We start from the raw sequence: 24,696 nt of genomic DNA on the forward strand, positions 1-24,696 counted from the left end.
AGGTTGGTTCGGTTTGGTTGAAGATATAACTGAAAGTAGCTAGCCAAAGTCAATGATTTGATGACTGAAAAGCCATCCTTTAGCTTTTAGTGAGGTGATTTGAGTATAAATTACAACATATTAAACATTGTTGGCCAGTTTGAACTTTCTTGAGATTGACCAAGTAAAGAATAGTTGGATCACTTGGAGCCAAGAGTTCAAAAATATGATTCTAAAGTCCTTTTGCAATCCCGTTAACACCTTATACACATTTGCCTGAGTTTTGATTCATCCAATCTGGCTGTTTGAGTAGCCAAAAATTATAGTCATGTAACAGATCTGATCGTATAATGCTATCTTTAAATAACATACAACCCACAGAAGAATGTCCTTTTATCATCATCAATATCCTTGTGACACACCAATTGCTTGATGAAATGCAACAGAGTTTGGCAAAGCAAGGAGATGGCAAATCCTTTCACATGGTTGATCTGCCAATGAAGGCATTTTTTTTTTTTTGAAAGGCCAATGAAGACATTTGGCATGAGAGGGAACTCATTGGTCAAGGAGCCTGAAATTCAGAAAATATGGGATGACAATGACAATGAGGTCTTTAAGAGGTTGTTGAAAGAAATAATGGGGCGAGTTTATATAATTCTGAGAATGAATTAGCTGACTTTAGTTATTCTGTCTGGGAAATTTTTTTCTTCATGATGGCTCTCCAAATGCCAATGGGGCATGTTCTAATTAAGACTTTGAAGGATATAATCAATCGTTATAAGGTACTTTTTTCTCTATATTGAACATCCGATATGTTTCCTTACATTTATTTTATATTCACTTTGAAAACATTAATTCTAGACATGCACAAACACATCGAAAGCCTCTACTTATATATGATAATGCACTTGCATTATCACAACTCACAACAACAACAACAATAGTAGTGAAAGAAGAAAAGAAAAGGAACTAAATCTTACAACAACTTGAACCGTACAGATTATGCAGGCCAAAATATGCTGGGGTTTGGGTTTTGACAAAGCTCCCTTGCTAAGAAAAATTGGGGGCTAGTTGCTTAGCCTAGTTATCACATGAGTATAGTTCTTAAACAGAGTACCAACAGGTCTTCTTATGCTTGGGGGGTATCCTCTGGTGTATAGAGAATCAGGGAAACAGTTTAACACAGGCTAAGTGGACACTTGGGGATGGTACTAACATTTCAATTGACCACTTTGTTTGGCCTAGTTTCAGAGCTGAGAACAGGGGTATAGAGGCTAAGCAGCTCACTCTTGTGGCTGGTCTGATGGACAAAACCTGTGGTAGATGGAATCAGCGGCTAGTCTTGTCCTTATATGACAACTCGTATTAAACTCTATTCTGCCGCAGCCTTTCTCAATGTTTGGACGGTAGAATTGAATTATCTGGTCTTACACTTAAGTTAGGTTCTTATGAGGTTAGGACGGGTTTTAGGTTGTTTGCTAACAATCAGCTCATTTATGATTCGGCCTCAGGGCCTCATGAGTTAGATTCCATTGTTTAGGATAGATTGTGGAAGCTCAGAATCCAGTACGAGATTATAGTTTTGCTTTGGATAATCTTGGTCAATGCATTGCCTGTGAGAACTGAGCTCACCAGGAGGTGCACTGCTGTTACTCACAGCTGTCTTCAGTGCATGACTGGTGAGGATACTCACTTATCATGTTTTCATCACATATCCTTTGGCTCAGGCTGTAGCTTGGTCCTGAATTAACAACCCAAATAAATAATTTCAATTTGGTTACTAAACTCATTCTAGCAATCTGCTGAAAGGTAATGCGTTGATGATTTTGTTTTTTAATCTTTATAGCAACCATCTGGAAGCCATGGAAGGTGATATGGTTTTAGCAACTAATGTTCTAATGTAAAGTCATTATATGTCATCTTTTTGTAGGCAGGGGATTGTTGCAGCAACTGAGGCTCAAGCTCCAAAATCCAAATAAGCTTGTTTACAATAGGCTCTCACTTTAAAGACTGTTGGGTGGCAGATGCTTATACAAGTGAGATGCATGTAAAATTGTGGAGTGGTACTCGGAAAGGTCCAGTTCTGTTGGCAAAGACGGTGCAAGCAGAAATATCCTCGCTGGTTGCTGACTCTAAGATTGGCATTATTCTTGATTGTTAGGGAAGCATTAATTTAGGCTGTGAAGGCTCTGACTTTGTGTTCCTGTTGACTCATTGTACTAAGGGATGCAACTGCTATGTGGGATTAGAAGGTGTAGCTGGATGTTAGAACCTGTGTTGGCTGACATTAGTAGAGTCCTGCAAACACAGTCCTGTTAACAATGCTGGTTTAGATCCACCAATAATACATTGAAAGCGAGGGGTACCCCCTAACAATAAACAGAAGGCTGAGAGTTTTTGTTTCAAATATCCACATGATATTTCACCCTCTTCAAAATTATATATTGTTGGTAATAGGAAGAGTAAAACATTAAAATGGTTCGAAATATTCACTGCATGTATTATGGCCATTAAATCCAACATCTTGCTTATTTATGACAATATTTTATTATTATTCTATTTTCACATATTCAACACAATCTGATGTTATTGAAGTGAGAAAATCTAGTACAACTACTTTTTTGCCACAATTGTTATGTAGCAGAGTGTGAGTAGTGAGAGGAAAAATGGTGGGTCCATATGTAAATAATAGACAACCGCGCACAGTTTGCCATATTAGAGTTGTGACAAAAAATTGTGGAATAATGTGTGGTCTTATTGAAGTAGTCATGATAGAAATTATTATTTCATAATACTATGCTTCCTTGACAATGTTTGACCAAATAAATATTAAAAATAGCTGATAAAACAGATCTGCATTTTAAGAATCACTTATCATTTATTTATCAATGATGATGAGCTTTTGGATAGGTAAACAAGATATATCAAAATGAATTTATACTGTCCATGAGCAAAGTGGTATGCATGACCTTATATATGCACAAATGGGTTTGGTTCAAAAACTCCATCTTGAGTTCTCTTGGTCCCTTTCTCCAAAGAAAAAAAAAAAAATCTCTTGGTCCGTATTGGTTATTATTTTCCATCTCAATTGATACACTTTAGCAGAACGTATATCTACAGACAATAATTCTATCCCTATATCTTTGCAATTTATGTTTTTTTTGTTTTCAATTTCTAAAATGTGCTTAATGTTATTTTAAAAACCTGATGAAGCCGGAATAAGATTATCAAAATACTCATAGTTAACCCATCCCAATTTTCAAACCTCCCAAAGAGGCAAAAACCCAGGATATTATTTCATGCATGACATGTGGTTATATTTAAGAGATTCTCCCAAATTAGAAGTCTCAATAAATATTAGATGTTCACTTTGAAATTGAGCTTTCCACTTCAAATCAAGAGGTTTCTGTCTGCATCTTATACAAGTATGAGAAGAGCATTACATACGTATGATACTTGCCTTTCGATTATATGCTAAAAAAAGTTCAGAAATCTTAATTATTATTCTAATTTAGAATGATTATATGATAAAAAGGTCTTGATTCACAAAAACAAATTCCACAATGTGAACGTATTTTTTACTTTTTGGGGCTAATTAAAAAAGTTAAATGAAAAAGCATACATGAGTTCAGTTGAAATGGATTGAAGGTTATTTCAATCTTACTTGACCTTGTTGGATTGAGAGATTCACACTAACCTTATACAACCCATCATATGTGTAGAAATCAACTCAACCCAACTCACATGAGTTGGGTTTTATTGGGATGAATTGGTGAGTTAAACATTTGTGCTTCCATCTTTTCTAAAAATATTGGATTTTCATAAACTATTTAATATATATATTATTTTCAATAAATTATTATAATTCAAATTATATGTTTAAATTTCCAAAATCATGAAAATTAACTCTCAAGCTACCAAAAATAAAACTAATATAAATGATAAATTGGGTTGAGTTAGATGAATTGCAAAACCTATCAATCTGATGCTTAAAAAAAAATTACAATCTAACCCAACAAACCAAAAAAACCAACCCAAGGTGTCGGGTTGGTTTTGGATTGATTGGGTTGGACGTTTATCAAATGCATGTGGGTTCGGGCAAAGTAACGGGTCGGGCCGAAAATTGCCGCCCTTTAAAATAGCGAAAACAAAAATAAAGGCCAAGTGTGACAGCGAGTACAATGAGAGCGTGGGAGTGAGGTTTTTGGTTCATAAAAATTCATTTTATCTATCTGTTAACACAAAATGGAGAAGCTGAAGCTGAAGCTGAAGCTGAAATGAAGTTGAACCAATGCAAGCCAAGGCAGCAACAATAACAACAATAAAGATGTACTTGTAGTTCTTCAAAATTCAAATCCTTCTCCACTCACTAACTCAATCACAGTGAAGAGAAGCTACAATGGCTTTCGTCCAAACCTCTCCGTATAAGGTATCTCTATCTATGTATATATTCTCTCTCTCTCTCTCTCTCTCACACACATACGCTTTGTCTGAGACTTGAAAGCAAATGAAAACTCAAAAAAGGTTAGGGTTGGAGTGTGTAAGAAATTAAGCCTGCGTGCTTTTTCTTTCTGTTTTATTTTCCTACGGTTTCTCGGCAGACAAACAGACAGACGGAGAATTTAAGTGTCGCTATGATTGCGATTTTCATAGTTAGGTTTTTTTAATTGCTTTGATGTGATTACTGTGAAGAGTGCATGTTGTGAAATGAAATCAAATGGTTGAGGGAATTTTGATAATGCGGTGAGTCCGGGCTACGTGTTTGTATTCCAAGATTGTTAATGGAATGAATGAATGAATGTTAATTGCGTTTCAATGTTATTCAAATTGATTTTGTAAATTCATTTCTGGATTTTCTAATGTGCTGCGCGCGAATTGTTCGATGAAATGTAACAGAGAGACTTGGATAGTATTTGCTTTGTTTAGAGTTTTAGTTTTTCATATTTATTTATTTGGTTTGTGTTTCGAATTCTTAAGAGTTGAATATAATAAAGTATAGTAACCGATTTTAACTACTTTGTTTTGGAATTTTACTTAGACAAGGATTTGATTTGTTAGCTGACTTTGATGTTTGATAACTTAGCTGACTTATACACATATTATATATATAAAATATTTATTGCTTTGCTTTATATAAGAGAGCTCTGCCGCTAGTTATTTGGGTTACTCTCTAATTGTGCCACAACAATTGGTATTTGCTTTGTTTGTGCCGGAACCTTTGGATTTGTGTTGGTGCTGTAAATTTGTTTCGTAGTTCTCTCCTTAGTTTGTGCTTTGCAGAAATTTGTATTCTGAACCTTTGGTTCATTGGTTTGGTTAGAGATTGTATTTGGCATTTGTGAACCTGTAGAGAAATCTATTTGAGACTTTTGTGCAAAGTGCAGCACCTAATCTTTGTATTTGTGAGACTGCTTCTACACATATTTTTATTCTACAAAATTGTTAGTGAAATTTCTTTGTCAGCCATGGAAGTAAGCTATTGCTGAACCACACAATTCTTGGTGTGTTTGTGTCTATTTTTATTTCTTTTGGGTTGATTTTATTTGTTCCTAATATTTATTTGGAGATCTTTTTAAAGTCCAAAATATTTTCACAATCAATCTTGGTAATTTGAGCTTCTGCTATTTTTCAACAGAATTTAGTTAAATCTTCACTGGCCTTTCAAAATGTTCATTTCCTGCTTTTGCTTGTCAACAATACCCATATTTAAATAAACTGCAATTAATAAAATAGCAGGAACAATTTTTTCAAACCCTAAGGGGTAGTATAATTGGTTGGGCCAAAACTCATCAAAGAAATAAAGGGAAATATTTTCATTTAATCTAAGTTTTTTAATTGCTCAATGTTTACTCATTGGGTTTCTATTACACTTAAATCAATTTACTATGAGGATAGGATTTTCTAAGTTGCAACTGATAAACTCTGTTGTATGTGTTCAGGTTTTATCGCAAAGAACTTGCTCATCTTTTAGGAAAAGCACTTCCATTAAGTTGTTTTATTTCAGAGGAAGCCCTTCGGCCAAAGCGTTCTCTCTCTTAAACCTGACACACTATACTACTGGTTCTGGTGAATTTTGTTCTTCCTCAAAGCGAAGATCTAGAGGACCTGTAATGGCAGCAAAGAAAACTTCTGAAGGTGTATAATGCATTGATGATATTAGTGAAAATACATTATTGAAAGATATGCTATATGTCATGCAACTTCTATAAGGAGTTTCTTAATATGCTATTTTTCATTTTCTTTTGAAGGCCAAACATGCAATGCCATTTTCTGATTGTTTTGTTTGGTAAGTATAGGGGCAAAGCAAGAAGATGGCAAATACAAGCACACGGTTGATTTGCCCAAGACAGCGTTTGGCATGAGAGCAAACTCATTGGTCAGGGAGCCTGAAATTCAGAAAATATGGGATGACAATCAGGTCTACAAGAGAGTTGTTGAAAGAAATAATAGGGTGAGTTTTGTAGGCCACCTTGGGTTTATATAGTTCTGAGGATGTATTAATTGACTTTTAGCTACTCTGTCAGGGAAATTTTATTCTTCATGATGGTCCTCCATATGCCAATGGCGATCTTCACATGGGGCACGCGTTAAATAAGATTTTGAAGGATATAATCAATCGTTATAAGGTACTTCTCTCTCTATATTAAACATCCAATATGTGACCCTTAAATTTAGTTGATATTCACTTTGATAACATTAATTCTAGACATGCACAAACACATAGAGAGTCTATTCTTTTCTATGATAATGCACTTGCATTATCTTTTTTTTTGTCTTATAAGAAAAAATTTATTAAAAGAAAGGACTACTTCATTCAAAAAGGAAGAAGTAGCCTAAAAGATATGTACAGAAAAGAAAGGACTACTTGCATTATCACAACAACAACGATATTAAAAGAAGAAAAGAGAAGAAACTCAATTTCACAACTTGAACTGTACAAATTGTATAACTATTTATCTCTTCTCAGTGTTGGTAAAAGCATCAAGGGGTGCAAAGCAGAAGTGCGTTCCTGATTGAAGTAAAGTAAAACACACATTTTTCAAATATAATATACGTAGCATATAATTTAAAAAAAAAAAAAAAAAACTCAAAATAGTAATGCATTTTTACTAATTAGCTAAAATGGATGGTGCAATTGCACAATTACTAAGTTCAAATTTTATATAAGTCATTTCAATTTCTTAAAATTTTTATATAATAAAATTAAGAATAATTTTTAATGGACAACAATATGATAATAATCTACCATAGAATGTTTAAACATACTGATAAAAAAATAGTTAAACATAACATTTTGTATTTTTCTCTTGTTCTTTATAAAAAAACATAAATGGGTTTAGCTGTGATCAAATGAAGTATATGGTTCAATGAAAATAAATCCAAAAGGTAGAGATGAAAAACCACAAAAATAATAAATTATCCTTGTTTATGTCTTTTGATATGTAAACAAAAGATTGTTTCTGTACTACAACAACTTAAGAACAATGTTTGTGTGATAAATCAATGTCCATGTCATCTTCTTGAAGACCAAGGAGTTAATTTTAATGATTCATATATATTTTAGCAAAAAAAATAAAAAACTGCACCTAAGCATGCTTTTTTTCTTCTTCAAAAAGTGCTAGAAAAGTGTGCCTGAGGTGTGCTTCATTAAATGAGCTTTGCTTAGTCCAAGCGAAGTGCTTAGACCTTGAGCATTAAGCACGCTTTTAACAACACCAGCTCTTCTCCTCCCCTCCTCTCCCCTTAAGTGCTTACGTGATAAGCTACTCTTAGCATGGCTTATCCAAAACAGGTTAGGACCACCTGGTGGATTGCTTTGATCGGAAAGCCACCATCAAGCTTTTAGTGAGGATATGTGAATGTAAATTGCATTACATCAAAGAGATTTGCTTACATAATGAGAATGGTTGGATCACTTGAACCAGAGTTCAAAAATCTGATTTTAGAGCACTTTTGCAATCCTGTTAATAATTCTAATACATTTTCCTGATTAGAGTCCTCTAATCTGGCTGTTTGAGTAACCAAAAAATACAGCCATGTAACAAATATAATGTCATCTTTAAATTATGATCAACATCCTTGTTTCAGCTTAAGAAAATAGTAATTTATAAGCTTTCAAATTAGGCCTATATTATGCTCATTTGGTATTAAATACTAGAGCTTTGAAGATATTTTAAAAAAATTTTAAGGTTAAAATTTGTTGTTTTTTCCAGCATCAGGGTGTGTGCTTATTTGTTTGTTCTTACCAGTATTACAAGCTCATAACTAATTGAAATAGAAAAAAACATTTTTTAATTGATAAATTGAGATCCTATTTTAGTTTATTTTTGATGAACCTCAAAGCTAGGTGCACTAAGAAAAATAAAATTAAGTTCATTCTTCTCATTTTATTCTTTTGTTCTTGAGCAGCTTCTTCAAAACTACAAAGTTCGTTATGTGCCAGGGTGGGATTGTCATGGGCTACCTATTGAATTGAAAGGCAAGTGTGTTATGATGGTTAATTTTGTTAGTTTTGGCCTGATGGAATTTTCTTGGGACTTGCTTTATTTAGTATGGTTGGTTTGTCAGTTTGAGGATTGGGCTTCAACATATCAGATCTCTTTGAATCTTGTTAATATATCTTTTTCTGGCCCTGTTAAATGTGCAGTTTTAGTTGATAATTATAATCTAATAATCATTTAAGTAGCATTACTTTTATTAAATTATATTCATTATGGGTATTTTTTAGTACCTTAATGCAACTTGCTGGTTAAAAGACAAAGGGTAATTGTTAGTTCACACACCTTGTTGCACACACTGTGTACACAATTTATTTTTTGAACTTATATGTGTGTACGTTGTGTGTAATAGACAATGTGTAATAGACACTGCCCAAAGACAAAAAAAAAAAAAAAAATCATGGTACATATTTGAAGTTTGTAAAATTTGTATTAAGTTGTAAACTCTGGTCTTGGTTGCTGTGAAAGTGACCTTAGCTTGGGGATGTCTAGAAATGTAACATTAAGCAGGTACTTATCAAAAGAAAAAAAATGTAACATTGAGTATGGGTGCCTTTTATTTTGGGTAAAAGACAACTTTATTACTGGTGTTTGTGGAACCTCATGGAGGGTCAAATCATGCTTGAGAATTTTACTGTCACTTTCTAGTATTTCAGTTCTGCAGTCACTGGATCAAGATGCCAGAAAGGATCTCACACCATTAAAATTGAGAGCAAAGGCGGCTAAATTTGCCAAACAAACTGTGCAAAATCAGATGGCATCATTTAAGGTCGCCACCCCTTTATTGTCTCACACTTCATTGCTTTTATTTTGGTCCATATTGTCATATAAAAGTGATTTTTTATCGGACATATCTACTCTTTAAGAATTTCCTTAATTACCAAAATACTTTATCCATCTTTTCAGAATGTTAATATTTAGTTTTAGTTGGACGAGGACCCTCAACTAGGGAAATACTTTAACTTCAAATATGTTATTTGATGTTTGCAGCGGTTTGGAGTATGGGCAGACTGGAATAATCCCTATCTAACTCTCGATCCAGAATATGAAGCTGCCCAGGTAGCTGTTTCAGCTTTTCTCATGTTGATTTAATGTTGTGTTGAACTGAATGTAACTCTTTTTGATAAGTAAATAAGAACTTTCTTGAAAAAGAAAGGTCACCTCCCGTACACAAGAAGCGTACTGGAAGTGCAGAGTTTACAACTTACTAAGTGAGTTGACCCCTTTAGATAAGCACATCTTCTTTTACCCTGCCAATCTCTTTTCCATCTTCTCAAGAATAGGATTCCAAATATATGTGGATTTAAATTTGGCTCCCAACGGCTAACCCAAGTACTTCATGGGTAAATGGGTAACCTTACACCTCAAAATACCAGCCAGCGCAATCACATCTGGAACCGCCCCCATAGGAACAATCTCTTAGTCAAATTTATTTTTAAGCCTAACACAACTTCAAAATAAAGTAGCACACTTAAGATGTAAATTTCCAGCCAGCTCAGTGCTGCAAAATATTAGTGTATCATCAGTGAAGAGCAGGTGGGAGACAATCGTAGGATCAGAGGTAGTACCAGCCACTGTAAAACCTGTCAAATACTGAGCTCTAATGGCTTTAACTACATTTTACTAAGGGCCTCCATCACAATCAGAAATAGGAGTAATTTGCACTGAATGTAACTTTTAGCACTCCATATACTGTCTCTCATGTACAGATTATAAATAAGGTCAAGCACTAAGGGTAAACTGTGGCTGCTTATACAGACTTAAATTCAATAATAAGCATGAAGTTCACATTTAGTATGAATATATCTTAAAAAAGTAATCTTTCTATTTATACAGAATTTAAAGTTCTCCCAGTAGTTGGTCCAGTTTCGTGTTACTTTTGAGGCTGCTTAAACTTATTCTGTCCCTTCATACAGGTCGTAATTGATGTTAACGGTAGATGATAATTTATAGCAAGGTACAAATCCATGATTTCGGAAATTTGTATAAGCGTTAAGCTAACCACAAGTGTTGCATCCATACATCAAGAAGATAGATATCAGATGACACTTGGAAAAAAAAAAAAAAAACCCTTACCATTTAATGTTACTTGAACACTTTTTTTAGGGGGAGTGTGTTTACCACATATGTTGTTGAGTCCCTAAGAATTTGTTTCATGTATGTTGTATCATCTGCTAGATTGAAGTGTTTGGCCAGATGGCCATTCGAGGTTATATCTACAGAGGCAGGAAACCCGTTCACTGGAGTCCCTCGTCACGAACTGCTCTTGCAGAAGCTGAATTGGAGGTATTTTGATACATTTTATCTCTCTTGTATTAACCACATGATGAACATGTTACCAATGAAAGGTTTCTGAATTATGGAATTTTTTGTAACTATAATGTCTTGTATTGAGGTGATCTTAAGAAGATTTGGTTAATCTTAGATTGTATTCAAATATAGGTTTTTTTTCATTGGCCCACTCTGTTGATACCATTGTCATGTATGACTTGAAACTTATAATAACAAGCCTAAAACCTGTGCGGGCACCTTTATTTATTGATAAAAGTATGGTTAAATTCAATTAGTTTTTCATTATAATTAATAACTACAGGCAACTTAAATAGGAATGTATGGGTTAAATATGTAAAAATATCATTAAATTCTGTGCAGCTAAGGGGTTCTAAAAATATGGAAAAAGTCTATTAGGACTATGAGTAAAAAAACCATCGGTAAGGTTACTCCAATTAGAATGCATGTACCAATAAAAGAGAAGAATATAATTTAATAATCAATTTCTACAAAGATGCTGAAAGGAAAATGGTATACTCTCATAGGATAATTATGCCTTCAAGGAAAAAGACAACTTTCAGGTTGGGGTTTGTATTTGTTTGCGGTTTTCTGTGTAATTCTTGTACAGGTACTCTAGTTATTTTTTGGTCAAGTAAAAGCTCTTTTTCATACCAAAAAATGTGGCTGATTTGCTGGTATTTGAATCTCTTGGACCTTATACTATCATTTTCAATTCTTTTCTTTGATTTATTCCCTGTGTGAGAGTTAGAACACAAAAGAGCGTCATTGGCATATGAAGTTATTTAGTAGTAGGATTATAGATTTTCACCTATTATATAGAGAGATTAAATTTTGTAAGGATGTGGCGTAAAACCCATGTTTTACCCCTCTAATCCCAACATGCCACATCATCTTATTACATATTTAAGAATAAGCACACAACTAGGGGTGTGCATGAGTTGAGTTGGGTCAGGTTAAGGAGTTTTTTTTATCCAACCCACCATGATGAGTTAAAAAAAATTCAACCCAACCCATCACATAAGTCAAACCCAACCCACATGGGTTGGGTTGAACAATTTTTTTTTATTACTATCATTATTAAATTGAGCAAAAAAAAAAATATATATATATATATTAAAAAAACCCAAAGATTAGTATTAATGTTACTCCTTAAAGGCAAACAACACTAATGACTAAACAATAATAGTAATTTTCTAGGGTTTGTGTGAACTAATTGGCTTTTATATAGGATACGAAGAACTGATTATTTAAAAAAAAAATTATTAATTATATAATATATTTTAAATATATATTAAATATATGTGTGGGTTGGGTCGGGTCGGGTTTGGCAGGTTTGGAATTTTATGACCCGAACCCAACCTGACCCGCTATCAATTTTTTTTTTTGTAATCCAACCCAACCCACCAAGCCCTGAAAACCGACCCAACCCTACGGGTTGAGTTAGGTCGGGTCGGTTTTGGCGGGTTGACAGGTTGGGTGCACACCCTTAAGCACAACCACACCTAATCAATTCTAATACCCATATATAAATTCAACCGAATTGGGAGTTTATTGAGATGTTATTAGGTCTGGTAGGATGTATTAAATTTTAAATAAAATGATGATGTGGCAATTTTTTATTGGATGATGTAAAATATGGGTTTTACACCCCATCCTTACCAAATCCGGACTCTTATATAGAAGTATTTTAGTTGTTGGACTAAGATTTGAATAAGATTTATGCAAAGTTGGCTATGCCACTTGACAGATTTGGTACAGTTAACTATGCCACTTGGCGTAACATGAGGCACCTAGGTATCATTCTCTCAGCTTTAATGAGGCACTATGATCAAACCTTGGTATCATGTTGCTCGCTTATGTTATCTTGCAAGATTGACATGGTTCCTATTCGGTAATTAACCAGAAATTTTTGTACAGTATCCTGAGGGGCATGTTTCAAGAAGCATATACGCCATTTTCAAAATAGCGGACACACCTCCTACTTCAAGTGGCTTTTTAAAGGATTTTTTCCCAGATTTGTGCTTGGCAATATGGACTACAACTCCCTGGACTATTCCGGCCAATGCTGGTGAGTTTTCCATTATGTTGACATTTTACTAATTCTAGTGAGAATTAGTATGTAGTTTATTTTTTATTTTTATTTTTTGATAAGTAATGAAATTGTATTGATCAAAAAAAGAGAACCTGGGAACATCGGAGGTGTACTTGAGTAGCAGTACATCACCACTCAAATTATGAAACTCAATTAAATCTAAGAGAGAAGAACAGGGGAGAGAATAGAAAGAAATACTCCAATCCAGCAAAGAATGAAGAAGGAGGGATTTAATCTCATGTATAAACCATTCACTTCCCTCAAAACATCTTGCATTATGTTCTCTCCAAATGCTCCATATAACACGGTGTGGCATAGCCCTCCAAAAGATTATATTTCTATATTTACCAAAGTGGGCTTGCCAAACTGAGAAAAGATCATAGACACTTTGTGGCGAAACCCATAGAAGTCCAAACAAAATCCACATCATGGTCTACAACTCAAAAGCTATGGGACAATGAAGAAGAAGATGATCCACTGACTCCCCATTCCTTTTGCACATGTAGCACCAATCCACAACAGTAACACCTTTATTCCATAAGTAATCAATAGTTGGAATCTTTCCTGAGGCTGCAGTACATGAAAAGAAAGCTACCTTAGGAGGAATCTTTGAACGCTACACAGAGTTCCAAGGAAAAAGATCGCCAAATCTGAGGAAAGGGAAGAATAATACTAAAGTACCTTGAAACCTTTACTCTTAGCTGGTTTCCAACAAAGTTTATCTCGTCCTCACCCTTGAGTGGTAAAGAATAAAGAAAATCCATAAAGGCAGTCAGAGGTTCCAACACCCAATCTTGGATTGGTCTAGAAAACTGGATATCCCGATGTAGCAACAGGTTAGGGAAACTCTTGACCTTTGCTATAGAATACCCCTTGTTACAACTAATGCCATAAAGTTCCGGGAAAGCCTCTTTGAGAGTACTATCACCATCCCACAAATCGAGCCAAAATTTTACTCTATTACCAACACCCACATAAAAAAGGATGAATTTCAAGAGAGTTGGCCAACCTTGTCCTATGGATCTCCAAAGACTAACACTGTAAGGTTCCGACACCCCTTTTGTACACCAGCCACCCCATTCATTGCCATATTTCACCTCTATGACCCTCCTCCAAAGGTGATCTACCTCAGCCCCATATCGCCACAACCATTTTCCTAACAAAGCTTGATTGAATCTTCGCAAATTCCGAATACCCAATCCTCCAAACTTCAACAGTTTACAAATATTAGCCCACTTAACCAAATGGAGTTTAGAGGCCTCACCAATCCCACCCCATAAGAAATCCCTTTGAAGCTTCTCGATACGGTTAGCTATTTCAGCTGGGATAGGGAAGAAAGAAAGAAAATAAGTAGGCAAACGCGAAAAAGTTCTTTTAATTAAAGTGACCTTACCCCCCTTTGATAAATATAGACGCTTCCAACCTACTAAACATCTATAATAAATAGAAAATAGTATATAGTTTATTTGAAGCTACCAATGGTATATATGATTAAATAAACAGGTAAAAGAAATTGCTGGCTTGCAATCTGAATAAAGCTTATATATTAATTTCAATTTCTGATTAAAACATGAGAATAAATAATCATGTTTTCATGGTTCCTTCTATTATGAAGTGTTGATACAAAAAAGAGTTTTGATCATCTAGGGCATGGTTGTAAGCAAGTTAATAGCATGAGATACACTCACGCCCTAGTATAAAAGTTTGCTTATCATATTACATCTCTTTGGCTATATAAAGCTTCCGAATGTTTGTTTGTGAATGGATCCTCTATCACATAAATAGCAACATTATTGTAGGAGAACAACTTTTTATCTACCATTAAAATGCAGATGCTATGTGTATTCTATATCCCATGTTTATCCGTCACATATTTCTATGTTTAAATGCTAAACTGATCTGGTTAATTTATGCCACCTCTCCCTTGCTCTCACATGCGTGTACACATCTAGTTGTATGAACTTCTGCAACAGGGTATGCAGTAATTTTTTTTTTTTTTTTGGTTTTTTCCCTCTGTTATCCTATAATCAGCGGTTGCAGTGAATGCCAAGCTTCAATATGCCATAGTTGAAGTACAGTCACTCTCAGGAGATGTTTCTTTATCTGCTGGAAATAAAAAACAAAGGCTTGGAAATATTCTTAAGGAGTCAAAGAAGCCTTTTCTTATTGTAGCATCAGATCTTGTGCCGACATTAGAAGCAAAATGGGGAGTGAAGCTTATCATTAAGAAAATACTATCGGGTTCAGATCTTGAAAATTGCAGGTTTGAATGAATTTAGGAACTTAAAACTAAACAATGCCTGCATTATCTCATTATACATTAAGTTATTTATAGAAATGAAATAGTTTATTGCGCACATTAACTTGGATATGTAACTACTTGTCTTAGTAAAATACATTTTCTATTTGGTTGATGTAATGAATAATATATCCTTTAAGGTACGGTTTTTCAATTTTGGTGTCAGGTATATCCATCCAATAGATAACAGAGAATGTCCAGTTGTGATTGGAGGAGATTATATTACAACAGAGTCAGGAACTGGACTGGTACATACTGCTCCTGGACATGGTCAGGAGGATTATGTGACTGGCCTGAAGTATGGACTGCCTATACTTTCTCCTGTTGGTGATGATGGAAAGTTTACTGAAGAAGCTGGACAGTTTAGTGGGCTTGATGTACTTGGGGATGGTAATATTGCTGTTGTGAATTGCTTGGATGAACATTTGTCCATTATCATGGAAGAATCATATGGTATGTTGTCTCCCCACCACCCCCCCCAAAAAAAAAAATCAGTTACGGTGAAAGTTCTTACCATTTCTCCTGATTGTGTAACAAGTTTTGTTGTTAATAGAATACCACCATTGATTCTTGTATGCAGAACATAAGTATCCTTATGATTGGCGAACCAAAAAACCTACTATATTCAGGGCAACGGAGCAGTGGTTTGCATCAGTGGAAGGGTTTCGCGAGGCTACTATGAATGCAATTAGTGATGTAAAATGGTTTCCTCCTCAGGTAATGGTGTTACTAAGAGGTGTTCTAGCCTTGAATATCTCTCTTTTCTAGATTCTGTTTTTAGGGAATGTATGGGTTATGTTTCACAATGTTAAATGTGACCCGTTCTTGTCTAATTCATGTTTTACCATCTGTTTCCTTATAGTTACAAGGCTATTTGATTCCAGCTCATATTGCTTTTTGCATTGCATGACAGCAAGTTTCTTTTAGCTTCTTGTAATTGCTTGTCATAGGATGGTATTTGAATTCTTGTTTCGCTGTAGTATTGATTGCAAGTTTCTTTTCTTGGCATTGACTACCTTCCGAAATCTTTATGCACATGAGCATTGTGCAGGGCAGTTCTATTCTCTATTCTTTCTTGCTTAAAATGTTGGGGGTGCCATAGAGGGCATATAACAGACCTTTCGAATTCCTTTCATAAAACAATCATCTTCCTTGATGCATGGCATAAAAATAGATAAAACCTTGGAGGCAGCACCAAGTGATGGAAAAAGATAGAAAATCTAGGTTTTAGTACCTAGAGTTGCTTAGAGTTAGCATCAAAACATTTATATTACTCAAGTCAAAATGTACCAATACTGAATTCTGGGACCTTTAAGTAGGGTTCTGAAATTACATCAAATAAGGAAAGGAAATAGCTCTTAATTAACATTAAAGACAAAATTAAATCCTAAAAAATCAAGTAAAATCCACCAGGTCCAACAGAATCTATAAGCATCAATCTGATCTGGTGTCCACACCAATTTCTGTTAGAAATTTCTTAAGGTAGATCATATGAATGGAGAATACTATTCTCTTGTAACAAACATAAGATCAGTTTGTCCCATGACATTTGGAGCATATGTTGACCTCGTGTGTTGCATGTTTGTTATTTAAGAGTGTTTTTCAGAATTAAGTTGAACAACAACTTGTGAAGCTTTAGCAATTTTATCTCCATTCTTGACTTTAGCAGTGCTACTATTGATGCATACCGTTAATTGATACAAAAGCTGATATAAGGCTTCTAATCAGGGCTCTTAACTTGTGATTGTGTATATGAATATACTTGCAATGTTCATCTTTCGTATTAGCAAATGGTATGATGTCCCTCACTAGTGGTGTCTTGTGCATATGCATGACCATTGTTCAGTCAGAAAACAGAATTTCTGCAATGACTTCTAGCCGCTCTGATTGGTGTATTTCGCGACAAAGGACATGGGGCTTGCCTATTCCAGCCTTTTATCATGTGCAGTCAAAGGAACCTCTTATGAATGAAGAGACTATCAATCATATCAAGAGTAACAGCTATTTAGAACTTTGATTGTTTTCTCCTTTCATTATTAAATTAAATTCATGCTCTGTGTATTTTAAACATGTAAAAAGAAGGAATAGTATTTCTGAATGCATGTTTAATTTTAGTTGACCCCAATGTGTTGGAACTATTAAAGGTTTATGTCCCACTAATGAATTTTGTTGCTGTTTCTATCATTTGTTTGAGCAGCTATAATAGCTCAAAAGGGTAGTGACGCATGGTGGTACATGACAGTAGAGGATCTTCTCCCAGAAAGGTATCGTGAAAAAGCATCTGATTATGAAAAGGGGACTGACACTATGGATGTATGGTTCGATTCAGGTATTATAACACAAAAATGTTAAAATTATTTTGACCTTTTTATTTGACAATATTAACAGTTGTATGGTATTCAAGTCAGCCTTTACTTTACTTTCACTGATAACTAGTAAGCACTAAGCACCTTTGACTTAACAGTTCAATTAGAGTTAATTTCCATTGGAATTGGAAATTGATCTAGAATTTTATTTGCAGAAAATATGGTTATAAACAGACGCATTTGTTTTGATGGGTGCTTCAGGTTTAAACATAGAATTTTGAAGATCTACTGTTGATTGAAATCCTGCTTTATATTAACTTATCAAAAAAAATAATAATCCTGCTTCATATTAATTCTCCATCCACCAATTGTTCCTTAAATTGGAATTATATAGTACCTTTATAATATATATTGGAAATAATGTTGGGTTGGAGTGGGGCAAGCTTGGAAGACTGTGGACAAAGCGAGTTTTATAAGCTGAAATTCTTGCTAGTTTACTGCAAGTCTTCTGGTAGCCTTTGGCATGAGTTGTAATTAGTATAGCTAGAAGTTAAATCTGCTGTGTGCTATATATATTGGATATTAACTGCATGTCTTTGTCAGATTGTGCTTGGTTTTCCATTAACCATATCTTACACTTATTAAATATTTTTGAGTTTTTTTGGCATGCATGAGCATACCTACATTTACCTTCTCAATAAATGCCGTTTGAAAATGGTCCATGATTTTATAGCTCATGTTGTTTGAAAAAGACTCTGGTTTCCCTTAGCTGCTTAGTTTATTTTTCAGGCTCTTCTTGGGCTGCGGTCTTGGGTAAAAGAAATGGCCTTAGTTTTCCTGCGGACTTGTACCTTGAAGGTACTGACCAGCATCGTGGGTGGTTCCAAAGTTCTCTATTAACAAGTATTGCTACAAAAGGTAATGAACATCTGAACATTTTTAGTAATTTTATGTGATTTTTTTTTCTTGAAGTGGAACATCATTTCATCCAGCTTGCATTAAGAACTCATTATTCTTAGTGTCAAAAGTTAAAACTGTGTGTGCATTAGTGTCTTGACCTTGGTTATTGATTCCTGGGAATTTCTGTCCTATTGGAAAAACTTTTCCTGATGATTGTAATTTATTTATTTCTGATGACTTACTTGTTTCTGATGATAGTGGTATATGCTTCTCTAAAAGAAGAAAATTGTGAGAATCTTAACTTTGCCATCTCTATAAATTTGTTTCTGATGCCCAAAGCACTACTAAAATTCAGCATACTGTGAAGTGCTTGAATGAGCCAAAAATCACACGGTTAATAAATGTGATTTTTGTTAGGTGATGACACATATTGCATAACTCTTGATCCGGGCATGACCTTTTCTTGATCTGTTACTGAATTAAAATTAAATTACTGTAAACTAAATATTTGGATAGGCCATTTAAGTTCCTGAAACTTAAATGATCCATCCAAATATAATAAATCCTAAATGTGGTTTTGAATTTCTGTAAAAAACATGTTGATCTGCCTTGTAGTTTAGAATGGGAGAGTTGCAATGCATTGGGCTTATAATTTTAGTTTCTAGAACGCTATTTTTTCTGTTTGTTTGCTAGTGTAATCCTCTTTTCATATTCAAAGTCATTGATGATTTTAAATAAAATAATAGCTTGTTGAAGTTGGCTAGAGACTGATTTTGACAATTCTTTTGGTACAGGGAAAGCTCCATATTCCAGTGTTGTAACACATGGATTTGTATTGGATGAGAAGGGTTTAAAGATGAGCAAATCTTTGGGTAATGTTGTAGATCCACGCACTGTGATCGAAGGAGGAAAAAATACAAAGGTCAGTTACCTGTAGATTGAAATCAAAGACCTACTCCATCTCTAACCCATTCCGCACCACTTGAGCCAAGGTGTGACACTGTGACAGCATTAAGATGTTTAATGGTTTTGTTTCTGTTTGCAGGAAGCACCTGGCTATGGAGCTGATGTCTTGCGACTTTGGGTTTCTAGTGTAGATTATACAGGTGATGTATTGATCGGCCCTCAAGTCCTCCGCCAAATGTCTGACATTTATAGAAAGCTGCGTGGAACATTGAGATACCTTTTGGCGAATCTGCATGACTGGAAAGTATGTCAACTTAAACAATCAGAGCTTTCAAGTTCAGACTTTCACTATAATTTTATTATTTTCTACATTTCTTTAGATTTTCACTTTTCTGATATTGTTATCCCTCTCTTTCTTTTTCTCTCTCCAAAGAAGCTTGTGATTGTTCCACACTTTAGTTTATTATCTTCCTTTTAATTTTTAATGTAGGGGCCAATGTTTTGTTTCATTATTTTTTTTTTTTGCAGTTTCATCTCTTTATTGATTTTTTCACTTAATCTTGGGTTATGTCTATTGCCAGGCTGACTATACTGTTTCATACCACACCCTTCCCATGATTGATCAGCACGCACTGTTTCAGCTCGAAAATGTTATAATGAACATTAGAGAGAACTATGAAAAATATCAATTCTTTAAAATATTTCAGGTAAATATTCTCTGATGTTAATTATATTTGTTTAAGTTACTACTTGGATTTTGCCAGTGAGCTCCAGTTCAAATGGCACCTTACCCCTCATAAGAACAAGGTAAATGGTGAGGTTGTGGTTGAAGATCCATAAAGTGCGTGTGTAATTTACCAATAAAAAAAATGGTAACTGCTTTGATTTTGGAGCTCATGCTTTAGTTTACAAGGTTGTTAGCTTTCTAAAGTATAGTTATTTATGGCAATTATCAGTCACAGTTGAGCAGTATCAGATTTTGATTTCTACATATGGTTTTATAATGGTAGACAATCATAATTATTAAAAAAAAAAAAAAAGGAAAAAAGATAATCATTGTTCCACTCAAAAGGAGGGAATGCAAGTTTTTTACAGTACGGTGAAAGAGAGGAAAAAAGAGTGAGTAGAAACAGTCGATAAATTGAAAGAGTGTGGAAGTTTGATGGTATAATTATTGAGCATTACAGAATAAGTTGAAGACGAGCGAACAGGGTTTGGCAGGGGTCATATCCATGTAAAAGAACCAGTAAAATAAAGGATGAAAAGCAGACTAAAAAGTTTATCATTCTTGGTTCCGCAGAAATCATACTAGGCAGGATCAAGTAGTAGAGACATCAGGTTAATGAGACTTGGCTCAAACGGTACTTCCTCCTCTCACAAGTGTGAGTGGGGGTGGGTGAGTTTGTGGGTTTAAAACCCATTGTTTATGTGGTGTAATTGACCAATAAAAAAAAGGTGGAGACATTGGACAGTCCACTAGGATACATGAAATTGTTAGTTTCTCATTGATGGTTGATACTTAAGTTTGATTTTTTCATGTCTGCTTGCCTTATTTTAGCAGAAAACACTTCTCAATCTACTGTTTGATTTGCTTTTTCTGTGGAATTTTAAATTGTATATATGTTTTGTTTTTATTTTCAGATCATACAACGGTTTGTCATTGTTGACCTATCAAATTTCTATTTTGATGTTGCAAAAGATCGACTTTATGTTGGGTAATTCTTCCCCTACTCTTTATAATCTATAACTTTCCAACCAGGTGCCAAATCATATTTTTGTTTTTGCTGCTCCATCACACTGCAATACATGCTTTTGCAATACACTTGCGCATGTCTGCAAGTTTGCATGTTTTCTGCAAATGGTGATTCTATAGCCAACTTGAGTGAAATTGTAAACTAATTTGATGCTATTCTTGCTTAATTTCCTGGATATGGGGATGGTTTCAGATAGTAATTCTGGAAGAATAAAATATAGGCCTCTGTACAGGGCCAGCTCTTTAAGATTTGCGGTCTAAGGTGACAATTTTAAGTAGTTTTCTCTCATATTTAGATATTAATTAAATAATATTTATTTAAACTTCTATATTATAGTTTTTTCTTAAAATTCTTTACTCTTTTTTTAGATATAAAATTAATAATTCAAATTTTGCTAACATCTCATTTTTAATTGATAATATGGCTAATCCTCTTAATCTTTCTTGTGAAGTTGATTTTAGGCAAGAGAATAAGTTTAGGGGTAAGACAGAGAGTCTTTGATGGTGATTGATTATCAAGAAATGCTTTTAGAGAGAGGGAAAGTATATGTGGTTTGATGATGACTAGTTGCAAGAATTATTTTTTGAAAGAGAGAGAGGAGACATTTGGTGGAAAGACTTAAAAAAAAAAAGCTGATGAAAGATTTTTTTAAGTGAGACAGAAAAAAAAGTTGTATATGGGTCTCTTCAATTTTTAGCTAGGCATTACTGTTTCCAAAAAAAAAAAGTAAAGAAGTATTTGATATATTTTATTTTAAATTGTTAAGTAAATATAATACTGTACTATAGGACCTAAATTATGCAATTGCCTCAATTGGCAAAGTGTAGAGCTGGCCCTGCTTCTACATATTGACTTTTGGAGTGAAAAGATTAATCACCTTGCAAGGAATCTTGATCATCATGGCTCAGGGCCATGTATTTTGGTTGCACAATTTTTATTTTAGCAAATGCCAGTTATTTAAATTGAAGTCTTAAAATCACTTATCCATGTTTTAAAAATAAATAGTGAATTTTTTTTTCTCTTCTGCTTGGTCTAAATTTTAGATATGACTGTCCCAAAGTTTTTACCAGCCCTGGTGATAGAGATTTTTCCATGCAGACTCACTTTATGGTGCCATGCACCCTATACAAACAAATGCCTTGACACATTTATTGTAAAAGTTTAGGTTCAAAGCCCCTTTTGAGGTTTCTTTGCGCTAGTTGAGATTCTGTAGATTTATAAAACCCCATCCTGTTGAAATGTCTGTCATATTATGACTGATTTAAATTTAGTCTTCACTGCTCATCTTGAGTAGTCTAAGCATTGGATGTTCATTTGCTTGATGCTTACACCTCAATAGTACAAAGTACAGCCAATGAGCTCAAGCTCAATAGTACAAAGTGTTGCTCATTCATTCACGAGTTATGTTTGTGGCACATATCTTTAAGATGAATAGTCACGATATGTTTCTGTAATACATACAGTTGCCTAAATTTCAAAATATAAGTTTTTGGTGTTTATGCTAGTCCCATGAAAAGGTGTAGTGAAAATATTTCTCATCCTAAGTTGGTAAATTTTAGGGGCACAACAAGTTTTACAAGGAGAAGTTGTCAAACAGTTCTTGCAGCACATCTGCTTTCCATTGCGAGAGCAATTGCTCCAATATTACCGCATTTGGCTGAGGATGTATGGCAAAACCTCCCCTTTCAGTATACCATGGAAGATGGTTCGATTGCTGAATTTGTTTTCGAATCAAGATGGCCAACCCTCAATGAAACTTGGCTTGCTTTTCCTACCAAAGAAACTGATTTCTGGGAAAAAATTCTTGAGGTAAGTATTGTTTTCATTTAATGACAAAAAACTGAAATAGTTGAGGGTTTGTGTATTTCAATTGCATGTTACTTACCAAAAAGAAAAAAGCATTCCAAATGTATGATCTCATATCATTAAAAGATTGTTTTGCAAATAAATCTTCTAAGAGATTTCAAACTTATCATTGTTGCCATCAAACTTTTGTTCTCATGAACCTCTGAAATACTTTTTCTTTCCCTCCTAAAATTCTATAGTGAAAAAAAATTCAATTTTAGCACATTTTTGAAAGACCTTTTGGAAGTTTTGTAGCTCATAAAGAATCAGCTGATAATGTTTTTGGTGATATTTTCTTGAAAAAAAGAAGTTATTATGAGGTATCCTCCAAGAGTACAAGTGATGTACTCCAAACCTAAAAGCAATCCACCTAATACAAAAATGAAATTTTCACGACTTTTTTAGATTTTTGTATTAGGTGGTTTGCTTTATTAATGTGGGATACCATGTCACCCATACTTTTTAGATTTCCATTTCCTTCATAAAAAGTAATGTTAAAAGTTAACTCTGTAAAATTTATAAAAGTGCTAGTGAGATCTTTCTGCACTCTACTAGTTTCTAATGTGAAGCATTTTGACAGCTGAGAACTGAGGTGAATAGAGTCCTGGAGATTGCACGTACTGAGAAACTGATTGGTTCCAGTTTAGATGCAAAGGTTTACCTTCAGACTTCTGATGCCAGCCTGGCATCTAGATTGTGTGAGATGTGTGCAGCAAGCAACGATGTAGACACATTGCATCGCATATTCATCACATCTCAGGTATGCTGTGTTCTGAGTTGTTTACATCTACTACTTGTACCAAAGCAACCCAATTTAGCGATCTACAAGTAAATATTCATTGCATTATCCCTTCTTAGTTGGGAAGCACACTGATGTGGTGCTATTAGCATCTCATTTATCCTAGAAACTGAGGCTTATCAGATGGATATACTTCATAGCAGTTATTATTATTATCTACATAGTAGTACAACAATAGGGTTGTGTAAATCTGTCTTGGCTATATATGAGGGAGTTCCTTAGGAATATGATTTACCATTATGTTATTTAGTTGCTTGAACCACTTAAGAATTTATTGTTCTTACCTGGCAATATGCAGGCAGAGGTTCTTCCCTCTTTAGAAGATGAGATGATTTCCCACATACCATTCAGTGGAGAGTGTCTCATTCAAGGAAAGAGCAAGGTTTGGATTGGTGTGTCTCGTGCTGAGGGTTTAAAGTGTGAAAGATGCTGGAATTTTTCACCCCAAGTTGGTTCTTTTTCGGAGCATCCCACCCTTTGCAACCGCTGCTATAATGTGGTTGATGCTCAACCACTTCCAGCTGTTGCAATGACAAGCTGAGATTCTGGGAAGTGCAATTTTTTACCAATTTAGCCCGGCACTAGATTTGATTTGGTTGATTCAAAAGATCAGAGCTGCAAATATTTCAATTTAGCCGACATTTTGATTTGGCCAGTACACCCTTTCTGCAGCATAATGTGTTGACTTCCAATTCTGTTAAGTGAAGCCCAATTTTGGCACAATTGAATTCTAAAAATTTGTTCTGTATGGAGTTCCAGAAACACCACTCCTATACATATAAAACCATTTTTAGATATTTATACAAAAATGTATACCTACGATTTTAACCTTTTTGTTTACTGGAAGGCATATACCTATCTTTCCATTAATGCAAATTTCCCATGATGCCTAATATTATCCTCTCTTTTTTTTTGTTACCCTACGTGTTCCATGGAATTTCTAACATGTCCACCTTTTTTTTATAAATCATTTGTTGGGACAATTGCACAAATGTGCACGTGCATGGACAATTGCACCCATGACTC

The 24,696-nt window shown here is 34.5% G+C and overlaps 1 protein-coding gene across 3 annotated transcripts; it reads left to right on the plus strand.

The window, feature by feature from the left end:
* Positions 1 to 572: 572 nt before the first annotated feature.
* On the plus strand, positions 573 to 24,498 carry LOC126689059 (isoleucine--tRNA ligase, chloroplastic/mitochondrial). Of its 3 annotated transcripts, none has more exons than XM_050384084.1 (22): positions 4,167 to 4,408; positions 5,919 to 6,114; positions 6,276 to 6,430; positions 6,492 to 6,605; positions 8,389 to 8,458; positions 9,134 to 9,246; positions 9,468 to 9,536; positions 10,656 to 10,763; positions 12,687 to 12,837; positions 14,893 to 15,124; positions 15,327 to 15,613; positions 15,741 to 15,877; positions 17,007 to 17,154; positions 17,358 to 17,489; positions 18,256 to 18,384; positions 19,161 to 19,288; positions 19,412 to 19,576; positions 19,854 to 19,979; positions 20,914 to 20,987; positions 22,586 to 22,835; positions 23,452 to 23,631; positions 23,969 to 24,498. In XM_050384084.1, the coding sequence occupies exons 1-22, from the start codon at positions 4,379 to 4,381 to the stop codon at positions 24,209 to 24,211; spliced, it is 3,237 nt and encodes a 1,078-aa protein (XP_050240041.1). In that variant the 5' UTR covers positions 4,167 to 4,378; the 3' UTR covers positions 24,212 to 24,498. The 3 variants fall into 3 exon arrangements, with proteins under 3 accessions (XP_050240043.1, XP_050240041.1, XP_050240042.1); XM_050384085.1 differs by having other exon boundaries at positions 6,504 to 6,605; XM_050384086.1 differs by lacking the exons at positions 4,167 to 4,408; positions 5,919 to 6,114; positions 6,276 to 6,430; positions 6,492 to 6,605 and adding an exon at positions 573 to 761.
* The last annotated feature ends 198 nt before the right edge of the window (positions 24,499 to 24,696 follow it).

Source organism: Quercus robur, chromosome 6 (genome assembly GCF_932294415.1).
Source record: "Quercus robur chromosome 6, dhQueRobu3.1, whole genome shotgun sequence".
Classification (NCBI taxonomy): Eukaryota; Viridiplantae; Streptophyta; class Magnoliopsida; order Fagales; family Fagaceae; genus Quercus; species Quercus robur.

Excerpts from the sequence above, each read along its gene's own strand:
- LOC126689059 (XM_050384084.1), top strand. The coding sequence starts at position 4,379 with ATGGCTTTCGTCCAAACCTCTCCGTATAAG. Across the intron at positions 8,459-9,133 it reads GCTACCTATTGAATTGAAAG|TTCTGCAGTCACTGGATCAA; the intron begins GCAAGTGTGTTA and ends CTAGTATTTCAG. Across the intron at positions 20,988-22,585 it reads AAAGATCGACTTTATGTTGG|GGGCACAACAAGTTTTACAA; the intron begins GTAATTCTTCCC and ends GGTAAATTTTAG.